General features: G+C 34.3%; 2 protein-coding genes across 2 annotated transcripts; one reads left to right on the top strand and one right to left on the bottom strand.

Moving 5' to 3' along the window:
- Positions 1-1,945: 1,945 nt before the first annotated feature.
- Positions 1,946-4,411, top strand: LOC126881325 (myb/SANT-like DNA-binding domain-containing protein 4). The gene is made up of 3 exons (XM_050645542.1): positions 1,946-2,555; positions 2,612-2,728; positions 4,041-4,411. Exons 1-3 carry the CDS (start codon positions 2,144-2,146, stop codon positions 4,379-4,381), a joined length of 870 nt encoding a protein of 289 aa, XP_050501499.1. The 5' UTR covers positions 1,946-2,143; the 3' UTR covers positions 4,382-4,411.
- A 527-nt stretch (positions 4,412-4,938) lies between these two features.
- Positions 4,939-8,537, bottom strand: LOC126881324 (putative nuclease HARBI1). Its single transcript, XM_050645541.1, has 4 exons — positions 8,140-8,537; positions 7,790-8,076; positions 7,524-7,721; positions 4,939-6,591 (listed from the first exon to the last, which is right to left on the bottom strand). Exons 1-4 carry the CDS (start codon positions 8,427-8,429, stop codon positions 6,215-6,217), a joined length of 1,152 nt encoding a protein of 383 aa, XP_050501498.1. The 5' UTR covers positions 8,430-8,537; the 3' UTR covers positions 4,939-6,214.
- Between the last annotated feature and the right edge of the window lie 11,832 nt (positions 8,538-20,369).

A 20,369-nucleotide genomic window follows, 5' to 3' on the forward strand; every position in this document is an offset into this window, starting at 1 on the left:
TATAAACATAAATATAAACAGGAAAATTTGATAGTAGGGTACTCAGATTCAGATTGGGCAGGTGACCGTACTGATAGAAAATCTACATCAGGATATGTATTCAAAGTTTTTAATTGCACGGTGTCATGGGCATCACGGAAACAGTCTACAGTCAGTTTGTCCTCTACTGAAGCTGAATATGTTGCACTAAGTGTATGTGTGAGTGAAGCATGTTGGCTAAGATACTTAATGTATGATTTAAAAATAAAACCTGATTATGTAGCGGTTCTAATTCATGCAGACAATCAAAGCGCTATAAGGGTTAGTAGAAATCCGGAATTTCATAAGAGACTAAAACATGTTGATATTAGATTTCATTTTGTAGGAGATAAAATTAAGGAAAATATTGTTGTATTAAAATATCTTAATACAAGTGACCAACAGGCTGACATATGTATAAAACCATTAGGTTTAACTCTGTTTAAAAAATTTAGAGAGTTGCTAGGTTTAGAATAAAAAATTAATTTAGATCTAGGAGATTTACCGTTGAGGGGGGGTGTTGAATACCCAGTAAAAATAAGCAACGGCAAATCTAGGGGATTTTTGTTATTGTATGATGTAGTTGGTAACAATGTTATATAAGTGTCAGATGTCAACTGTAAGCAAAAACAAGATGTCAAAGAAAAATAAATGTTGATTTTGATGTTTAAGTTATTTGTAGAATTATTGAGTTTTTCTTTTAAAATAAAACTGACTAGAAGTACTTCGGTGTTTAATTAACATCCACGCAATTCTGCAAAACATCAAATATAAATAAACTAGCTACCACAGAAACGGTAATAGCAAGAGCAATGCTAGGATGAATCTGACTGTCAGATAAAAAGAGGAACGACTGGGTAAGATCAAAAACAAAACGTAGAGGATATCGCAACAAAAATTGCCAAACTCAAATGGAGGTTCACAGGCCACACTGCTACACAAAATGATGTGTAGCTGTGTACTCACCATGTGGATGCCACAGTTTGAACTTATGTGGAGTATGCGCTACTGAGAATTGTACTGAAGCACAGACTTTCTTTGGTGTTGTTCAGAATCTGTACAATTTATTCAGTTGCAGCCCGAAAAGATGGGAGCTTCTGAAAGAGATAGTGGGATCTTCACTGCACTCATTGTCTGATACGAGGTGGAGTGCTAGAGTAGAATGTGTGAAACCAATAGCGGCACACATAGGCAAAATCATTGAGGCAGTTTCATCATTGTTGAATCTTAACGTAACTGTTGAAACGAGAGCCACAATCAATGGGGTTTTAGAATATCTTAACACCTTCAAGTGCATCCTCATGGCGTCAATTTGGGTGAAAGTGTTGGTACCCATCAACTACAGAAGTCAACTACTTCAAACTATGGACGCTACTTAGGATGTTGAGCAGTGGTGTCATGGCAAAATTAGCAGTGCGGGAACGCAGTGCCGGAACGCACTGCTAATTTTTGTTTACAAAACCTAAATTCTCTATTATTTTTTTTTCTTTTCTTAACCAGTGCGGGAACGGCGTTCCCACGCGTTCCCACACCATGACACCACTGATGTTGAGAGTAGTAATATAGAGAGCCTAACGCTCGGTTCCACCAAGGTGATCTAAGTAAAATCTTACGTAAGTTTTGCTTAGTCAAAAAAATTTCTTAGTTAAAATTTGCGTTCCACCATACAAGTTTTTACTTAACTTAGCCAAGAAAAAACTTAAATTATCAGAGATACCAACTTTTCAAAACGGTCAAAAATTCTTAACCTATTGACACGTTTTTAATGCAGAAACACAAAAAAGAAGAAAATTCGACAGTTAGTAATGCGAAAACACCAAAAAAGAAGAAAAATTGCGTCATGTCATGCTGTCTTCTGTCTATAATCAATGTCATTTCAATATTTGTTATGATATTGTACTTTTGCTTGCTCCTTTGTCCTTTGTTGTTTCGAATTTAGTTTACTTGATAATTTAATATTAATGTTTATATAATAGTTTAGAGTTTATAGTCATTATTTAGTTTATTCTTATTTTAGTTGTGAGTTTAAATTTAAAATATAATAGTTTAGTGTTAATTAGTTGCTAGTGTAAATATTAGTTTTTAAAAGTTAGGTTATAGTAACAGTATTAAAAGTATATTGATTATGGAGAGAACCAGCAAAAGGGTAAACTTCTCTGCCCAAGAAAAGGAAGAGCTAATCTTTTTAGTATCTAAGTATAGGGAAGTAATTGAAAGTAAAAAAACCAATGGTGTATCTCCAAAAGATAAAGAACATACATGGGAGCAAATTCATTTTGAATTTAATTCAAAAGGTTTAAACACCTTCAGAACAAAGGACCAATTAAAGAAGTATTGGGCCAATATCAAGCAACTAGAAAGGCAGGCGGCAGCGAGCCTAAAAATAAATAGATTGGGAACAGGAGGAGGGCCATTCCAGCCACAGAATGAGCCAGACGAAAATGTTCTCGATATAATCAATGCAAAAACTGTCAGTGGTTTAGACAATGAATTTGACGATGAAATTTTATTGGAGCAAAATCTTCCTATAATATTAGGTATGTTATCTTCAGTATTCCAAAATTCATGTTACTTAAAATTTTCTTCTTTTCAGAGACAGAAAATCAAAACACAGAATATACACAGATTAGTTCTGGATATGTTGCATCTGTAATAAAACCAAAAACAGATAATATTTTAAATTGCAAGGAGGTAACAGTGATTTGCAACGGTAAGTACCATTCTAAACATTATAGAACTGCAAATATTGCAATGTCAGGCCACTTAAGCCACTCTAATGAAATAAGGATTTATTAAACTAAAAATATGCTTAATATACACATTTGTCTTGCCATACAAAAAAATATTGTAAAAGTAGAGAGTTGCCTCTGTTATGAAAATCAATAAAATTACTAGTAGTGGTGGAGAACTATTGATAGTGGCCATACTCGATATTTATCAATAGTATAACGTCTAACTATCAATAGTTGTCAATAATTGAAAAAATCATTTATTTTTATTTATTTATTTAACCAAATATTTTTTTTTATTAACTCCTTGAGAGATCTGCAATCTGCCCATTAGGCAATAAGCGTTTTTTCTGACCAAATATGAGTTACATGAATTTACAATAAATAATTCAATGTATTCTTTAATAAATACGTTATATATGCTCACACGTTCATTACGAAATAATTTGAACACTTTATAAACATACTCCATGCCACTATCTATACTAAATTTACATGATGCAGTAGAAATAAACAAACCAAGACCCGTTAAATGCTACTAGGAGCACTCCCAAATCATAATTTACAATGTATAAACATTGGAAATCATGATTTGGGATTAACAATGTTTATTAATTGTAAATGAATAATAAATTTGCTCCAAAAAAATATGTTACAAAAAAACTTTACGTACCTAAACTGTTATGACTGTCTGTAGATGGTCATCAATTATAATGGTAAAAATTATAGTAGCTTATTTAATTTTCGAAAATCAATAATACATTCAAAAAATAGAATTTATGGTATACCTACAGTAAACTTTTTAGGAAAATATAGACGTTATAAACCACTTTTCACTTATATGAAAATTCTCATCAAATTACAATAATTTATATGCCCATCTTGACGGTTGGCTCAAAGTAACTGCTTGTACTTGCTAAACGGGATGTCAACGAATGTTCAAACGCTTATCAATGTACACCTATAAGATCATTTTAACTTGTTCGCTGCTGTCTCGATCAATATGACTGAGAAATTAGCTTTCCCATAGGCCAGCTCGGTTAATATGACTGAGAAATTTTTTTTCATTTTCATGTAAGAGACACATTTCCACAAATTTCTTAATAAGGGTGACGTAAATTTCCTGAACGTAAAATCCATACAAAACACTCTGGCAGCGAACGAGTTAAAAACAAACAATGCCATTTAAGCTACAGGTATTGACAATTCTGAATTTAACTATAAAAAATTGGACACCGTCTACAGACGGTCATAATGATTAGAGGGTTTATTAAATATTTGTATCTTTTTCAGATTCACAACCAGGTACTTCCAGAAGCAACAATTCATCCGAGTACCAGCCTTTGTCAAAGCGACAAAAAATTAATTCACAAACTAAGGTTACGCCACCATATGTCGAACCCGCAGTTCCACCAAAACTAGATGAATTGAAGGCCCAGTTTCTGAGTAGCCAGATTGAGGAACTGAAGGAGAAGGTGGAAATGAGGAAACAAGAACGATTATTTCAAGGGCAACTCCAAGCTCTCCAGCTCAAGGAAAAACAAGCAGAAGTGGACATTTTGTTACAAAAAAAAATAAAACTTGAGCTGGAGAATGACGCTCTAGAAAGGGAAATTAAAAAAAAATGTACATAAATATTAAAATAAAAAGTGATTATTAGATTATTATTTCTGTTATCTGCTGACACATTGTAGTTAAGATCATCTTGTTTATTTATTTATCCATCTTATGGCACTACAGACCAATTTGAGACCCGCCTCCATTAGCAAACCCCTCCATTCATTTTCTTTGTGTTTTCTCTAGTTTATTTCCATGTCCATTAATTGTTTGTTTAGGTTTTTCTCTTTTTTTGTCTACACAGCTTATCAGCTAATCTATTTTCAAAGATGTCAAAGCCTTAAAGTACATAAAAACTAATACAGTAAACAATAGGGTATTCCGAAAAAACCAAAATTTAAAAATGTTGATCTCCCTGGCTGTTTTCTGGTGATGGGTAGCCTATGAACCCTCAATTTCAAATTTCAGCCCAAAATGTTAGCCCTAACCCTTGTCTGTCCCAAGCCCCCAAAATTTTTTTTTTAGTTTTTCAGAGATTTTTTATTGTTTTTAATCTATATCTTTTTGTAAAAAAACAAACAAGTAAACTCAATTTTAAATTTTATTTTACTATGTTCAGAAAAAAATCATAGGCCATGATAAATAGTTTAATATGGAGATTAAAATATAATAAATATTAACAATTTTTCACGTTTATTGGTCGTTCTCAAGATAATTTGAGTACCTAACTAAAAATTATTCTTGTTAAAAAACAACACATTTTTCTAATAACTAATTATACATCTGACTATGAATGGACAAACTTGTTATAAAAAAATATCTACAAATTGATTCAAATGCAAAATAGTAGTTACATGAGTAAAAGTTTGTTTAAATATTAATCAAAAGTTGCCTTTCTGAAATCAAGATTTTCAACCAAGGTTTTTTTCCAAAAAATCCAGGTTTTTTGGTTTAAACTAGGTTTATTTGATACAAAGTATAATAATTCTAAATATTTTAAGAATTAATCAATTATTTTATAAAATATAATAAACAATGATTAAGACAACTTTTATATTTATTTACATACAACCAAAAAATTAATATAACAAAAAAACATCTTCAAACGTAATAGCATTCAAAGTAACTAAGTTTGAAAGTATGCGGGGCAGATCAACAAGAGATGCAATTTTCATTATAAGGCAATCGATGGAAAAATACAGGAATAAAGAAACAAACGCTAATATGGTATTCATTGATCTTGAGAAAGCATATATTTATATTAGTACGTCGAGAGATTCTGTGATGGGCACTCAATAACAAAGGAGTCCCTGGTGAATATGTAATAGCCCCACTTTACACGATGCAACTAATTGCACAATTTCTTTCAGCAATAGAAATTGTATCGTGTCATACGCGAATTGCACAGAAAAGCTGCAACTTAACCTAAAAATGGTATGTCAAAGTTTCTGTCCATTTCATGTCAGTTTATGCAATTACTTGCCCCGTGTAATCACTTTATTGCAGAAAGTAGTTGCAGCTTATTGCAGAAGTTCTTGCTGCAAGAACTTGTGCAATAAATTTCGCAATTACTTGCATCGTGTAAAGTGGCTATAAAGATTGTGAGAGATATGTATGAGGGAGTAACAATTAGTGTTAGGACAGGTGTGGGAGAGATTGATACATGTCACGTGATAGTAGGATTGCACCAAGGCTCGGTGCTTAGTTCTTATTTATTCTCATTAGTTTTGGACCAGATAACAGCAAAACTACAGGGTAACATTCCATGATACTTAATGTATGCTGATGATGTTGTGTTAGTAGGAAATAGTGAAAGAGACTTAGAGCAAAAACTGGAACAGTGGAGACAAGCTCGAGAAAAAAGGTTTAAGAAAACTGCATGTAGGGATAAGCAAAGACAATGATGATGATTAAGGTGGAGCAAAATAGTTTTCAATAAAAAGTCGTCTAACATGATCATTATTACGGTTTCCTGCTGGCACAATGTAATTATTGTCATCCATCACAATATATTCACCAATATCATCATTAGCTGGAGGTTGTGGTTCGCCTTGCCTGACTGCTACATTATGCAGACAAGCTGTAGCAACAATAATAGGTAATACAGTTCTCATGCTTAATCGGCATCCATATGCCATAATAGGAAATCTCCGCTTCCAAACACCAAACAGTTGTTCCACTTTTACCCTTGTTCCTATATGAGCTTGATTATACCTCCTTTCTGCATCTGTTTGTGGATCTCTGAGAGGAGTTAATAAAAAGTTGGTGCATGTGTAACCACCATCCCCTAAAAATATTGTAATTTAATACTGATTATTAGTTACATGTAGGTGAGGAAAATGTGTGATTATTGAATTTATTACAGACAAACATCACTCAATATTAATTTCAGTGATCATTCACCAGTGGAATCCAATACAGATTGTAAGTATGTATAGTCCATCAGATATCAAATTGTATCTATATTACACAAGGTAGGTATGTCAAAAAATATGAATTTCACGAAAGAGTAAAGTATCTTTATTTATTTCACAATATTGAAATTTGTTATTATGAAATGTTGTTTGGAATAAAAAATTATGTTCTGATATATGCAATTACAATTATTACATCCTTCTAATGGAAAAAAATATTTGAAGATTTTTCTCAAATTATCGATACAGATACCAATATCATTTTCATTTATCTCTTTTATTTTTAATTTGATGAAGAAAAGTTATTCTTCATAAAAAGCTCTTCGTGGTCTAATAGGTATTTATGCTGCAACCATCATAATGTCGGCTTAGTGACACAGAAATGTAACTACATTTTGTCTCGTTTTGAGATATCTACACCACTGAACTTACCTTAATGATTTCTTTTGAGTGACACCTGTTTCTGAACACCTAAAACCCCAGTGAGGAGTTACGAAACTCACTAAAGTAAGTTCAATTTCGTAGATTGAACTTCAAAATGTGAAATGTAGTTAGATTTTTGTGTCTCTATGCCGACGATAATATCAAATTTTATTAATTTTATACGAGGTAAGTATATACCTTTATAGCTCACAACATTTAAATTAGAATGATATAATTGCACATTAAAACATAGTTTTTAATTCTAAACAACTTTTCATAATAACAATTTTCCATATTTAAATTTAAATACGTAAATAAACAAAGTTTTCATTATGATAATGCTCGCATTTTCAGCTTTTTTTTTGTAATATAAGATGCTCACCTAATAAAACTCCATTTGCAAAATCTCCTCTCATAAATCTTTGTTTCACAACTGAATTATTAAGAATTGTTTGGTCGTGGGCAGATCCAGGCCATCGTGCTGTTATACTTTGGAAAAGACCATCAGCTGAGCATACCGCTTGAATATTGATGCTGAAGTAGCCTTTTCTGTTTCTGTAAATCTCTGCATCATTGCCCCCTTTAACAAAATAGCAACATTATAGTTATATGCAGTAGTTAAGTGACTTTCCAAATACACAATCTTACCAGGTGATGTTATTTTTATTTGACTGCCATCAATGCATCCAATCACTCTTGGGAACCCTCTCATTTCGTACCATTTAGCCTGTTGCTCACGAACTTCCTCTATATTATTGGGCAAGTGGATGTAGCGAGGTCTCAGTGATGCTATTAAGGGGGTAACCCGTTGAACAATCCTACAAACAGATGACTTCGAAGGTCCAAAAATGTCACTTATGCTCAATAAGTGTCCTCCAGTGGCATATGCTCTTAGGCAAATTAAAAATTGATTCATTGGACTTAAACATTTATTTCTGAAACAAACAAAAATTTTATTTTAAAGCCTTAAAAGTTATTAAATTTTACATTTGCCTTACCTGGCACTAGTAAACTGCAAATGTTCTTCTATTTGAGACAATACTTCAAATGCACTGTTTTTCGATAATCGAAATCTTTCAAAAAAGTCTTTTTCAGTATATGTCTCGAAATAGCTTGTTCGCTTGAATTGTCTCGGGATTCTAACAACCATGTTATCCACTTCATCTACTTGATTCAATTGATTTTCCATTTCATTGTACTCATCAAATAAATCTTCAGCATCCACTTGATTCAACTGATTTTCCATCTGATTGTACTCATCAAATGCATCCAAACCGTCCAGATCCATTTTTAAAAAATCGCACACAATATTCTATTTATACACAAAAACCTATACCTAGCACTGCAGTTTACAACAAAAAAATATAAAAATACTAGGAACACAAAAACCTCTACTACATACACTAAACTATTATACTATATGCACACTATATTATACACTATAAACTATTAACACTATTCTATACTACTACTTTATAATATTATAGACTACGGTAGAATTTACAAAAAATAATATAAAAATATATTGGATTGAAAAAATACGAGTTCGAACTTAGAACAGAACATCAACAACACGAAATTTAACCTCACTTTTTGTCAAAACATGACTCTCCCAAGTTAAAATTTTCGCTTAAGTCGTCGTAGTAGGGGACTTAAGTTTAAGCAAAAATATTTGGACTTAAGTAAATATTTTTAGTTGGTGGAACGAAATTCAACGGACTTAAGTAAAAATTATTTCTTAAGATCAAATTTTCACTTAAATCTCGTTGGTGGAACCGGGCGTAATTGATGATTTAAGTGCCTTAAGAAATAACTGGGACAAGATATTGTCTGAATGCAAACATGTTGCAAATGCTTATGGTATCGAACCGGAACTCTCCACTTCCCGTGCGAGAAAGAGGAAGACTTTTCACGATGAAACAGCTACAGAAGATGTAATGTTAAATTTATCCCCGGAAGAACGCTTCAAAACAGAAGTTTTTTACACAATAATTGATGTTTTGGTGGCCAACCTGAAAACGAGGTTCACAGCACTGAGAGAAATCGAAATGAAATTTTCATTTTTATGGAAGTATAACGAAATGGACGAGAATACGATCTCAGAAAGTTGTGTAAGATTCGCCGAAGAGTACAATTCAGATGTAAGCAGGGATCTAGTTGATGAAATGATTTACTTGAAAACTGTTAGTAAATCAAACATCTCAGATACGTCGCTGAAACCAGCAAAACTTTTGAACAAGCTCGTGTCCCTTAATGTGACAAATCTTTTCCCCAATGTGTGCATTGCTCTTCGCATATTCTGTTGCCTACCAGTATCCGTTGCTCAGGCCGAGAGATCATTTAGTGTTTTGAGCCGAATTAAGAATTGTTTAAGATCTACTATGGGTCAACAACGATTATCTGATTTGGGACTGTTAAGGCCCCGTCTCACCATCAAATAATTGACAGTTATTTGATCAAACTTGACAGTCAAACTTGACTAGTGACACAAACTATACATACTAACTGTCACTTTGTGTCACTAACTGTCAAGTTTGATCAAATAACTGTCAATTATTTGATGGTGAGACGGGGCCTTTAAGGCCGCGTCCCACCATCAAATAATTTGATCAAACTTGACAGTTAGTGACACAAAGTGACAGTTAGTGACGTCACATCCTGAGTGTTCATTGTGGATAATAATGAAAAATTTTAATTTTAAATAAAGTACAAACAAGTTAGACAATTCAATACAAAGAATTTGATCAAACTAGACTGATAGTGAGAGCAAAGATTTTTAGAATTTCAAAAAAACTGCAATTGTGACGTCACTTTGACGTACTTCCGGAGTTTGCTCAAACTGTTTGATCAAATTATTTGATGGTGAGACGCGGTCTTTAAGCATAGAGTCGAAACTTGCAAAAACTCTTGATTTCGACCACGTGATCCAAAACTTTGCGGATATGAAAGCAAGAAAAGTTATGTTGTAACTAACAGTTCTATTGTAAATAATTAAAAACAAAGTTTAATTGTTAAAACTGTTTTAATTTTCTTCCTTCCTGTGTCAATAGCATGAGTGTTCACTATTACATATCCCAGTTTATGAGTTATCAGATTTTTGGGAATTTTCGTTCAACTGGGTTTGGGGGGGGGGGCGGCCGGGTCTCATCCCCGGGGCCCGGCCTGGCTCTGGGCGGCCCTGGATTTGGCCAACTCGGAAAAATAGCGTAACGCGGAGCAGTTCTGGTCGGTGGTCTATCCATCTCTCTCTACCGGCGCTTAACTTTCTCTCTCTAGCATATGATGGCTGCCGCCTCTGTGTAACTGACGTTCCATTACTTCCACCTCTTGGTAGATACGCTCACACTCGCACGACAGACAAAGATAGCTAGACCACCGTACTTGATATCGGCGTTACACCCCGATGCATTGAGTAGCATATGACTAGCCAGATCTATTTTCTTTACATATCTCTGAGTACGATCAAAACGATCAGCAACGGTTGCCAACCATCAGACGCATGCTCCGTTAACACTTGGCACTGCGCAGTTAACAGTTAGAGTTCCTAGACTACGAACGCGCATGCGTCTGATGGTTGGCAACGGTTGCTGATCGTTCTACGAACAAACCTATATAATTATTCTGCAACTAACTTCAATTTGCTATTTGCGCTGTTGCCACATAAATTATCAAACAATATGAAACAACAAAAAAAAAGATATTTGTTGTTTTTAATAAATAGGCAATTATAATACAGTGATGAGCGCACTAATAACCGGCAAAATAACGCAAAAGATGGAAAACATATTAAGTTGTGAGATAAAAAGAAATGAAACTAGTGGAGGTGGGAGATTTAGGGATAAAAACCTATACACCTGCATTATATTTATTGTTTCCCATTGTTTATGTTTATGTGTATATTGTTTAAACGTGTCAGAGGAGTATGTCAACTAAAACTGTTACTGTGACAGTGGCAGTTGCCAAACTCATCCGATACGTCTAAAGGTGAGAGACAATAAGTAGAATGTAAATGTATAGGTTTTTATCGCTAAACCTCCCACCTCCACTAGTTGCATTTCTTTTTATCTCACAACTTAATGTTTTTTTCATCTGTTGCGTTATTCTGCCGGTTATTAGCGCGCTCATCACTGTATATTGCCGCAAATATTATTTTCGAAAATTGCTTTATGGTTCAGTTTTGGACTAAAGGCGGCTGCACAATTGCCCGGGAACGGGAACGAGAACGGAAACGGGAACGGGAAAAAAGTTAACCTCTATGTAAATTAATGTTATAGATGCACAATAACCGAGAACGAGAAGCTGTCCGGTAACGGGAACGGGAAAGTTGACCATGTTTTAACTTTCTCGTTCCCGTTGTATTCCCGGAACCAATCAGAAGGCAGTATTAAAAATACTGTAAAATGCCCAATACAAATTTGTTATTAGAAGTGTGTGATCAAGTTTAAGTGACAACTTTTATACATTTTGCATTAAAATAAATGACGAACGATTGATTTCTTTATTGGAAAAATGTCCTCATCCGTATGATTGATGTAGATCATAGTACGTACTTATATGGTAATTCGATACAATAATAATATAAATATTTGAATGATATGCTTTTTATCTTTATGCTGACAAACCTTTGCGATTGCACACATATTGTGTAAATTAGTTCCAAGATTATAAAAAACGAAAATATTATAAATGCTCGTCATCAAATAAATCCATATTTTTAGAGTTAACAGACATGTTCTTTTAATAAAATTAGAAAAAGATAGTTCCACAAAATTTATTTTGAGAAGAAAAATAATTAATAGCACAAGTGACAGTTTTTTAATGTTGTTCTGAAGCTATTTGTTTATATTTTTTTTTTTTTTTTCATTTTAATTGTGGCTTATTTCCCATATAATTATTAATCATAAAAATGCCACAAGGAAATAGCTTCAGAACAACATTAAGAAACCGGTATGGGCCTATCGTGTGTCAAAATTTTAGGAAATTGGAAACCTTCTACGAGAAACTGGCACATTGTCAAAATTCAATAAAATTTTTAAGAAGATGTAGAAATAACAACATAATACCAAAGGGCTTGAGGTTACGGCCAGCATACTCAAGCAGAAGACTCCAAAATATTCTACATAGAGCCAGTTTGTCGATGATCCGGGAAAGGTTGCAATTTCACAGGTCAAATTTATTTTTTATCGAACAAGACATCGTAAGTATTGAAGATTTACTTTTCGGAATGATATCAAATTCTGATTTTGATCGAATTATTTTTAGTTTACATATAATTTATGAAAATTCATATCAGAAACAAAGAAATATACATTTAAATAAATTTAATAATCTTTTAGAACAAAATAGTTTACATACTTTTGATAACCTAAATAGAAATAATGACATATTAACGACAGTTGTCAATCTATCAAATAGACATTTAAATGCAACGGAAAATTTGGTATTGTCAAAAGGTTTAAACTATGCTGTTACTCATCCATCTATTCCAAAATTAGACATAATCAGCTCAGTGGAGAAAATATCCCAGTGTCTACCAACTCATGAAAAAGAACAATATAGGGTACTATGTAAACTTGAATTGGAAAAGTCTAATCAAATTGAACAGAACATCAGCAAAGAGGAAATGAAGGCTTTAAAAACTTTAAGAAATGATGACTCCATAACAATCCTACCAGCGGATAAAGGCAATGCAACTGTAATAATGGATAAAATACAATATGAGGACAAAATTACAGATCTAATTACAAATGGACCTTATAGCAAATTAACGAAGGATCCAACGAAGACACTGGAAAACAAAATATATAGAGCTTTATTCAAATTTAAAAATGATCTAACATACTATCAAAGAAAATTAATGACACCTCACTACAGTAAGACACCACATTTTTATGGAGTGCCGAAAATTCATAAAGCGAACATACCACTTAGACCCATTTGTAGTACCATCAATTCTCCTTGTAGTGAACTATCAAAATTCTTATTAAACATTCTAAAACCATTTGCTAATAATGATGACACTTTTATAAAAAATACAAAACATTTTTTAAACAAATTATCAACTATTGAATTTAATCCAAATAATATTTTAGTAAGTTTTGACATAAACAGTTTATTTACAAATGTACCATTAGATAAAACTTTAAACATAATCAAAACGAAATTAGAGAATGATAATACATTGGCAACTAGGACAAGACTAAATGTATCAGCTATAATGGAGTTATTGACATTATGTACCCATAATACCTATTTTCAACTAAACAATGAATTCTATAAACAAAATTTTGGTCTAGCAATGGGCTCTTCTTTATCTCCATTATTGGCTAATATATTTATGGAGGATTTCGAAACTAATATTATTTCTAAACAAAATTTAAAACCCACAGTATGGTGGAGATATGTAGATGATGTGTTTTCAATATGGCCTCATGGATCAGAATTGTTGGATACATTCCTGAATATTATAAACGATCAAGAAGAGACAATAAAATTTACAATGGAAAAGGAATACAATAACAGCCTACCTTTCCTCGATGTTTTGATCTCAAAGAAGGATATTGGATATGAGACTCAAGTGTATAGAAAACCAACACACACCAACAGATATCTCAATTACAAGTCAAATCACAACATCAACGTTAAAAAGGGAATCATTAAATCCTTATATGATAGAGCCAAAATTACTTGTTCTAACGAAAATTCCTTTTTAGCAGAAAAACAATTGTTAACATCTGTTTTATTAAAAAATGATTATCCTTTATCGTTTATAAATAAGGAATTGTCAAGATTGGATCGAATGGAACAGAACAACTTAGAACGGGATCCTACAACATTCACCAGAAATAATACGAGAAAAATATCAATACCATATATAAAAGGACTATCCGAGAAACTTAAAACAATAGGAAATAAATTCAACATTTCAACAACATTCAAAACAACAAACACATTGAGATCTATTCTATCTAAAACTAAACCTAACAATGATCAAGAAAGAACAAAAAAAAATTGCATTTATAAAATACCTTGTGAATGCGAACAATTTTATTTAGGTGAGACATCAAGACCATTAGACGTTAGAATAAGTGAACATCAATCTTATATTAAAAATAGAGAATTTGAGAGATCTCAAATATGTCAACACGCATGGGATAATGAACATAGAGTTCAGTGGAGAGATTCAAGTATAGTCCTGAAAGAATCAGATAGTAAAAAGAGAAAAATCAAAGAAGCGGCTCTAATTATGCTAAATGAAACCAATTGTGTCGCAAATTCCTCGGTAGAATGCAGTAGGATGTGGTTACCCATACTGAAAGAGGAAGTCAATAGAAAGAAAATACCAAGATTAGTAAGTCAATAATATCGAGCTAGTACATATTTTATATTTAGTATTACTTATATATTATCTAGTATTATTAATAATATTTATAATTTAAACATGTTACAAGTCAGAATTTGGTATTATTTTTTGAGAGTAAATTAATGTAAGACCAAATACTTACGATGTCGGGATAGTATCACAGGGTTTTTCCTGGTTTTCCCTTGTGATTTACTATGAAGTCTCTAACGCGAGAATTTTACTGTCGTTGCATTTGGTTGTCTTTTTAAAGACATATCACATGCTATAATTTTTTATGACGGATATTCTTGAGTTGGGGTTAATTTCATGTAATCGAATGAACTATCTTTCAGTAAGTCGTCCCAGGAACGCAACTCATAAAATATTGGCAATATCATTTTAAAGTCTTCTACTTTAAAATGTATAATATATGTCTGAATTGCCAATATAAATGAGTGAGATTAAATAAATTATTAGAAGAATTTTTTTTGCTTAGCAACAACACTTTAGTTTATTTTAGTAATATTTTGTATTTTGACAACGGCACCCGATTTGGGCGTCGAAACGTTAATAAAATTATTTTTTTCATTTTAATTGTGGCTTATTTCCCATATAATTATTAATAACAAGTGACAGTGTCACAAAACAGCTGTTTACCATTTAATTGTGAATCTGCTGATGCTTTCAGTTTCCGTTCTCGTTCCCGTTTCAGTTCTTGTTCCCGTTCCCGGTCAATTGTGCAGCCGTCTTTAAAATAATCAAAATTGTTGGTTTTAACATCTTTCTGCATTTGCATTTATAATATGGGGTATACAAAAATAATATGGTATGGAAATATTTCTGCGAAAATTTTAAGCTTGGCAACGATGCTTTCATCCCTTAAGTAAGGGCGAGAGAAGGGGGTTGGCTTAGCGTTACGACGTCTTTGATATAACTCCATTTTTGTTCTACACTCTGTTCTTGTTGTTTAGCGGTTTCTAGTTTTTCTCTCATTACATTTCTTACGTTCTGACGAACTACGGGGTCTTTTAGAGTGTCATAATCCAGGTTCTGTTTAGGTTTACTTTTGATGAGTTTCTTTAGTCTGAGGTCTATTTGGCCCACTAATGGGTTGTGGTCCGATGAGACGTCTGCTCCTGGGTAGGTCTAGACCGAAGTCAAGCTGTTCTTGAACCTTTTGTTAATGAGAATAAACTCTATCTGGTTTCTGATGATATTGTTGGCTGTATCTGCAGGTGATTTCCATGTGTAAGGTCGTCTCGGGGGAAGTCTAAACCACGTGTTAGCAATAGTAAAATCTTCTTCCCGGCAAAATTGGATAAGTCGGTCTCCCCTTTCGTTTTTCTCGCCTAAGCCGTGTTGTCCGACAATGTCTTCTATTCTGTTTTTACCGACTTTGGCATTGAAATCACCCATGATGATGGTAAGCTCGTTCTTCTTGGTATATTTTAGTGCTTTTTGTACAAGTGCGTGGAACTCCTCGATGTCCTCCTCTGGCTTTTCTGATGTTGGAGCGTAAATTTGAATGATGTTGGTATTAACTGGCCTGCTTTGCAGCTTCATGAGAATGACTGTCAGAGAGAGGTAGCACGCTGATCACAGCCCCTGCAATCTTTTTGCTCAGAATTACGCCTACGCCATTCCAGTGATGTGGTTCATCGTTTCCCGCATGATATACTATATGCTCATCTACACAGCACTGTCCCGAACCTGGCCATCTCATCTCGCTGATTCCCATCACGTCGATATCTAGTCTTTTTATTTCTTGAATGGTGTTGTGTATCTTTCCCCCTTCAAACATACTTCGAACATTCCAAGTACAGATTTTTTGAACGTTCCACGTGCACATTTTTTCTCTATTAGTGTTTAAATATTGGTAAGGATTTCGTGGGTCGACGACCTGAGAAACCTTACATATTCGTGTTCTTCTTCCCCTGCCGGATCTTGGTATCCGAAGTCCATGATCAGTATCTTCTCCAAATTGGTTTACATTAACCATGATGAATGAACTAGGGATTATTTATGGGGTGGTTTCCCGTTGCCTTCCCCATGGCAGTGTCACAGCCGCTTAACTCATAATGCTAGTGGCGCCTGTGAGTATCTAGAATTAAGCCTACAGGATTTTTTTTTACTTTCCCACAGCCTTAATCCAGTAATGACATTACTGCTGCCTAATGTCATATCCTCAGTTGATCCGCGGGTACTTATTTGGCAATGCCTTATTCGTACCTATCCTGCATATCTGCAGGAACTTTCCCTATCAGCCATTGGGTCGCGCCGTGTCGAGGTTGAGGACTTCCCCGCCCAGTCTGTCTTACTCAAAGTACTGAAGGGCCCCTACTCAATTCAAAGCCCCTTCTCTACGCAAGTTGGGACCGCTCACGGGTGTTAAGTACCAAAAATGGCGTGCGTTGAACCATGCAAGATCAGCGTGTTTGAAGCCGGATACATGGCCAAAACCAAAGACGAAGTCATCAAATTTTATGTTAATCACGGGGTGTTAAAAGATGTGATAGTGTGCCGGTGCGGGAATACGCTTACAATGGACGGAAAGACGACTTCCAGGTGCAATAAACTGGTCTTAAGGAAGAAACGTGCTCCAAAAAAATGCGGATTTTGTATATCGGCGAGGAAGGGTACTTTTCTCGAGAACTTTAAATTGGCGATAAACAAAATCTTTCTTCTCGAGAATCTTTTGTTGAACTGGAAGCCACCGCGTCAGGAAACCGCTTTAGAAGACCTTGGGATATCTTCTTCTACGATGGTTGGCTGGTACAGTTATTGTAGAGAAGTGTTTATTAGCTTCGCTCTTAACAACTCTACAAAACTAGGGGGTCCTGGATCGATCATTGAAATAGATGAGGCCAAATTCGGTAAGCAAAAATTTAACAAAGGGAGACTTTTTAGGGGTCAATGGTTATTTGGGGGTATGAGCGAAGCAGTGGAAACTTTTTCGTTATTGCTGTCGAAAGAAGGGATGCCGATACTTTGCTTGGAATAATTCGCGATTGGATCCTTCCTGGTACAACTATATATAGCGATTGCTGGAAAGCCTATAATTGTTTGGCCCATGAAGGATTCCATCATCAAACTGTGAATCATTCCAAACATTTTGTCGATCCGGAAACTGAAACACACACCAATAACATCGAGAGGTTATGGCGCGAAGTTCGCAGTACTATCCCCAAATATGGCGTCAAGGAAGCTCACTTTGTTGGATATCTTGCCGAATTTTACTTTAAGAGAAGATATCCCAAACGCCTGGAGAGGATGCACCACTTTTTCAAAGCGGCCTCGGAGCTTTACCCGCCGGCATACTAAGGAAGGTTGATTATCATAAATATATTAGACTTTGATTTATTTTGATTTAACGATATACATCTTTATTCCGAAAAAAATCAATTTTAAATGTGGCAACAGTGCGCATACCTCCCAGGTAGCAATATAAACTTGTTTCAAAGTTGCAACAAGTTTGATACATCAAACATTAAAGCTTGCTGCAGGTTTGCCATGGCAACTTTGCAAACTTGCAGCAAGTTTAAATCAAACTTGCTAGTTACAGTGTGACAAACTTGCATGAAGTTTGTTTTTTCAAACTTGATATAATAGACTTGCTGAAGGTTTGTTTTTGTTTTGTTGCATGAAGTTTGTTTTTTCAAACTTGCTTAAGGTTTGTTTTGACATACTAGCCCCAATTTGAATAAAACAATGTGAATAAAAAATACAATACCATTTTATATAACTATTTATTCAGTAATCACTTAACTAAAATACAATCTATTGTCTAAAATTATTTATTGGAACTTTCCCTAATAGCACACGACGTCCAATGGACGTCCAAAATAGGTCCATTTTTGGTCCTAACGTCCATGGACTATAAATGGACGTCCTTTGGACGTCCCATGTTGGACGTCCTTCGGAAGGAATAAATATGGACGTCCTTTGGACGTCCGACGTTGGACGTCCTTCGGACGGAATAAAAATGGACGTCCTTTGGACGTCCGACGTTGGACGTCCTTCGGAAGGAATAAATATGGACGTCCTTTGGACGTCCGACGTTGGACGTCCTTCGGACGGAATAAAAATGGACGTCCTTTGGACGTCCGACGTTGGACGTCCTTCGGAAGGAATAAATATGGACGTCCGACGTTGGACGTCCTTCGGAAGGAATAAATATGGACGTCCTTTGGACGTCCGACGTTGGACATTCTTCGGACGGAATAAAAATGGACGTCCGACGTTGGACGTCCTTCGGATGGAACAAATATGGACGTATATATACTGGACGAAATACGGACAATTCCCTAATAGCACACGACGTCATTTGGACGTCCAAAATAGGTCCATTTTTGGTCCTAACGTCCATGGACTATAAACGGACGTCCCATGTTGGACGTCCTTCGGAAGGAATAAATATGGACGTCCTTCGGACGGAATAAATATGGACGTCCTTTGGACGTCCGACTTTGGACGTCCATACTGGACGAAATACGGACGTTTTATGAACGCTTATATTGGACACATTATACCAATTACGAGATCAAATAGCAAAATAATTCAATAAAATATTAACTTGCGTTAACTTTACGTTAATGAAATACAGTCAAACCTGTCACTAACGGCCACTAAAATGAAAGAACTATTGGCCGATATAGAAAAGTGGTCGTTATTGCCAGTTTTTGTAGCCTAGATATACAGTACAACCTGTGTTACTGGCCACCTGTACTAACGGCCAGTTTAAAAATTCCCCAAACCAATTATATCTAGACTACAAAAACTAATTCATTTACCGGTCACCTTTCTATATCGGCCAATAGCTTTTTCATTTTTAGCGGCCGTTACTGACAGGTTTTACTGTAATTAGTGTGGGGAATTTTTAAACTGGCCGTTAGTACAGGTGGCCGGTGTTGGCAGGGGGCCGGTAACACAAGTTTTACTGTAGTTTAAATCGATTAGATCGAAAGATTAAATCTTAATTCAAAATTGTATATTAAATTATTACAATTATAAAACTATATAGTTTAATATCCAAAACATGTTTTGATTTCATGTAATGTAATGAAAATCTTATTTGTAAATTATTGGTTACAATGTTTAACAACAGGAAATATTCAAGAATAAATAAAATAAAAGTTTCCCCTAACAACAAAACATTCCAGGAATTCTACTATCAAAGTTCTATTCCGTGAACATCTGATTAAATTATGGCTGGAAAGTTACCACAAGATATTCTATGAAAAGAGTACAATGTCCTCCTGGAGGGGTAAAATTTTCCATACTCTAAAGAGAGGCCATTTACTATTCAATTTGCGTTCATTTTCAAATTTGCCGCGCGAGTATCTATGTAGCGTCGCGTGGTCATTGGTCATCAAGTCATCAATTATTTCATTTTCATCATAAGATAACCTAAAAATTTAGTAACAATTTTGATTGGAAAAAAATGCATCGATAAGGGGGTGAAAAATGGAAATTAGTGGCTTTTTTTGCTGTACTCAACTGTACTGTTTAGTATGCTAGTTTTGGCTATGGCTGGATCTCTTAAACAATTATGTAAGTATTATAAAATCCGTTTTCAATTTTCTTTATGAAACGAATCATTTATGCATGTATTACCTGTAAATATTTTGATTTTTAATTGTAAAGAATAGAAAAATTACCGTTCATTTTAATTTTTTTTAGAATCAGCTGAAAGTGGTCTACAAAAAACCAGATATAACCAAAATAAAGATATAAAAAGTGTATTGGCTAATTGGAAGAAACAACATTGTCCATGCATAATAAGTTATTACTTTATAAACAAATATTAATACCTAGGAATGGAACCTGGATATAATCATCAAGAAGATAGCAGGAATCCCGACAAACAACTTAAATAAGTACAAGAAT

This window comes from Diabrotica virgifera, chromosome 3 (genome assembly GCF_917563875.1).
Source record: "Diabrotica virgifera virgifera chromosome 3, PGI_DIABVI_V3a".
Lineage (NCBI taxonomy): Eukaryota > Metazoa > Arthropoda > Insecta > Coleoptera > Chrysomelidae > Diabrotica > Diabrotica virgifera.

Excerpts from the sequence above, each read along its gene's own strand:
- LOC126881325 (XM_050645542.1), top strand. The coding sequence starts at position 2,144 with ATGGAGAGAACCAGCAAAAGGGTAAACTTCTCTGCCCAAGAAAAGGAA. Across the intron at positions 2,556-2,611 it reads AAATCTTCCTATAATATTAG|AGACAGAAAATCAAAACACA; the intron begins GTATGTTATCTT and ends TCTTCTTTTCAG. Across the intron at positions 2,729-4,040 it reads GGTAACAGTGATTTGCAACG|ATTCACAACCAGGTACTTCC; the intron begins GTAAGTACCATT and ends TATCTTTTTCAG.
- LOC126881324 (XM_050645541.1), bottom strand. The coding sequence starts at position 8,429 with ATGGATCTGGACGGTTTGGATGCATTTGATGAGTACAATCAGATGGAA. Across the intron at positions 7,722-7,789 it reads AATAAAAATAACATCACCTG|GGGGCAATGATGCAGAGATT; the intron begins GTAAGATTGTGT and ends ATTTTGTTAAAG. Across the intron at positions 6,592-7,523 it reads TGCAAATGGAGTTTTATTAG|GGGATGGTGGTTACACATGC; the intron begins GTGAGCATCTTA and ends CAATATTTTTAG.